Source organism: Triticum dicoccoides, chromosome 3A (genome assembly GCF_002162155.2).
Source record: "Triticum dicoccoides isolate Atlit2015 ecotype Zavitan chromosome 3A, WEW_v2.0, whole genome shotgun sequence".
Classification (NCBI taxonomy): domain Eukaryota; kingdom Viridiplantae; phylum Streptophyta; class Magnoliopsida; order Poales; family Poaceae; genus Triticum; species Triticum dicoccoides.
In genome coordinates, this window is record NC_041384.1 from 178,982,931 (window position 1) to 178,985,024 (window position 2,094).

Below are 2,094 nucleotides of genomic sequence, written 5' to 3' on the forward strand. Positions count from 1 at the left end.
AATCGTTCTCTTAAGTCTTTTTTTGCTTCTATCTATCTCCAATAGTAAGCCCCATGACGTCAGTATTCTTATCTATGACATCCAGCTTGCCAATGATTTCAATCTTAATTTTTCTGTACCAAGCATCTGCATTTTTATTCCACTCTCTAACCTTTTTCCTCAAGTTTCTTAATCTTTCTTGACATTTTTCTAAACTGTCACCATGGTAGGTTTCACTCCAAACTTTACACAGAAATTCTGTAAATCCCTCTGTTAGCACCCAAGAGTTCTCAAATCTAGAACTTCATTAGGATGTTCTCCAGTGTCAAGGGATAGAGAAGTGTGGTCAAAGACTTCTCTAGCAAAAGCTTGAAGTACCGACAGATGATATCCCTCCTCACATTCAGGACAACACATGACCCGATCAAATTTTTCATAAGTTGGGTCAGCTAAATTATTGGCCTAGGTATAGCGTTTACCATTTAATGGTATTTCTTCAAGTCCTGCATGCCCAATGATAGCATCAAGCACAAAGCTCCAATGATTAGGCTCATTGAGTTTTTTTTTCACTGCAATTCCTAATAATAATATTAAAGTCTCCACCAACTGAACAAGGCAGTGGGGGCTGGCGACCTAGTAGTGTCGGGGGCGTGACGGGGCAACGATTCGTGACCAATTTCTTCGGTTCGTTTTCATATAATAATCTTTTTCTGGGTTTTCACTTTGTTTATGAGAAACAACCGAGTGCCGACTGCCGAGTACTAAGACTGAAGTAACCAGGGAATCATCGCCGTACAGAAAGCAAACTGCAGCAAGCCAACAACCGTGACACAAAGCATATGAACTACGGAACCAAACACACAGGCACACACATGGTAAAATCGTAACGATTCCAGGTACATACGCGCCATGACAGTGCCCCTGGGCGGCGCATGGCGCATCATCCTCCGGTTCCGGGGGACCTCTACTCGTACCAGGTGTATCCCAGGGGCGGCGCGCGCACGCCGTAGCCGTAGCCGTAGCCATAGCCGGAGCTGTAGTAGTGGCAGCTGGGCAGGCCGCAGGGGCTGGAGTAGCAGCCCGGCGTGCAGCGGTACCCGTGGCCGGCGTACGGCGTCCCCTTCTCGCCGCAGTCGTCGCAGCACGGCTCCTTGCACGCCTTCTCGCACCTCTCCTTGCAGGCCTTCTCGTACTTGTCCTTCCAGGCCTTCTCGCAGGCCTCCTGGCAGGGGGTCTTCTTCTCCTTGGGCTTGTCGTCCTCCACGCTGACGATGGACGCGGCGTAGCACGACTTCCTCAGCTGGTGCACCACGCACACCGGGTCCACGGTGCCGACCACCGTCAGCGTGCACTTGTCGTCGTCGACCACCATGGACTTGATCCCTGGAGGGCCACGTACATTCGGTAAAGAGAAGCAGCAAGCGGTGCAGGATATACAGGGAGGAAGAGAGTCAGAGAGAGATATACCCTCGAGCTTGGAAACGATTGACAGGATCCCACTCGTGCACTTCTTGCCGACGAGATCGGCTCTGATCACAATCTTCTGCAGGCCATTCGAAAGCGAAAACACAAGCATAAATTCAGTACTACAAATGTTTTCATGATCGTAACGGCATGTCTACACCCTCGAAAGACAGCGAAGCAGAACGAAGAATATGGTCGCCAATTACCTTAGACATGGTGTGAGCTAGTCTTGGATCTGAGGTCGACGCGGACTCCTGAGTGTGCAGAGCAAGGCGCTGTCTGAAGTTATGTGAGAAATGCCTCGTTCCAAGTCAGTTTATATATGATCTGAAGTCAACTCAGCAACCTCCATATTGGTTGGGAATTGGTCGTAATCGTCGGAGTATATTCCTACTAGATGTGTTTAATCTAACCACTCCGCTGCTACTGGTCGAAAGAATTCTTTGAGACCGTAGATATACCATAGCTTCCTAACCGAATTGGTCAGTCTACGTCTTCCTTTTTTATGTTTTTTCATCCGTGGAAATGTCAAAGCCGTGGGCCTTTCAAAGTTCCAACACGCTTGCATTTTCAATCATGAGAACGACAGACGGCAATTCCGTGTATGTACCCGAGGAAATCAAGGAACGTTCCGCAAGTTGCATACGGTGG

At 48.7% G+C, this 2,094-nt stretch overlaps 1 protein-coding gene across 1 annotated transcript; it reads right to left on the reverse strand.

The window, feature by feature from the left end:
* Positions 1-694: 694 nt before the first annotated feature.
* Positions 695-1,748, reverse strand: LOC119271450 (heavy metal-associated isoprenylated plant protein 43-like). Its single transcript, XM_037553281.1, has 3 exons — positions 1,650-1,748; positions 1,447-1,522; positions 695-1,362 (listed from the first exon to the last, which is right to left on the reverse strand). Exons 1-3 carry the CDS (start codon positions 1,656-1,658, stop codon positions 944-946), a joined length of 504 nt encoding a protein of 167 aa, XP_037409178.1. The 5' UTR covers positions 1,659-1,748; the 3' UTR covers positions 695-943.
* Positions 1,749-2,094: the final 346 nt, after the last annotated feature.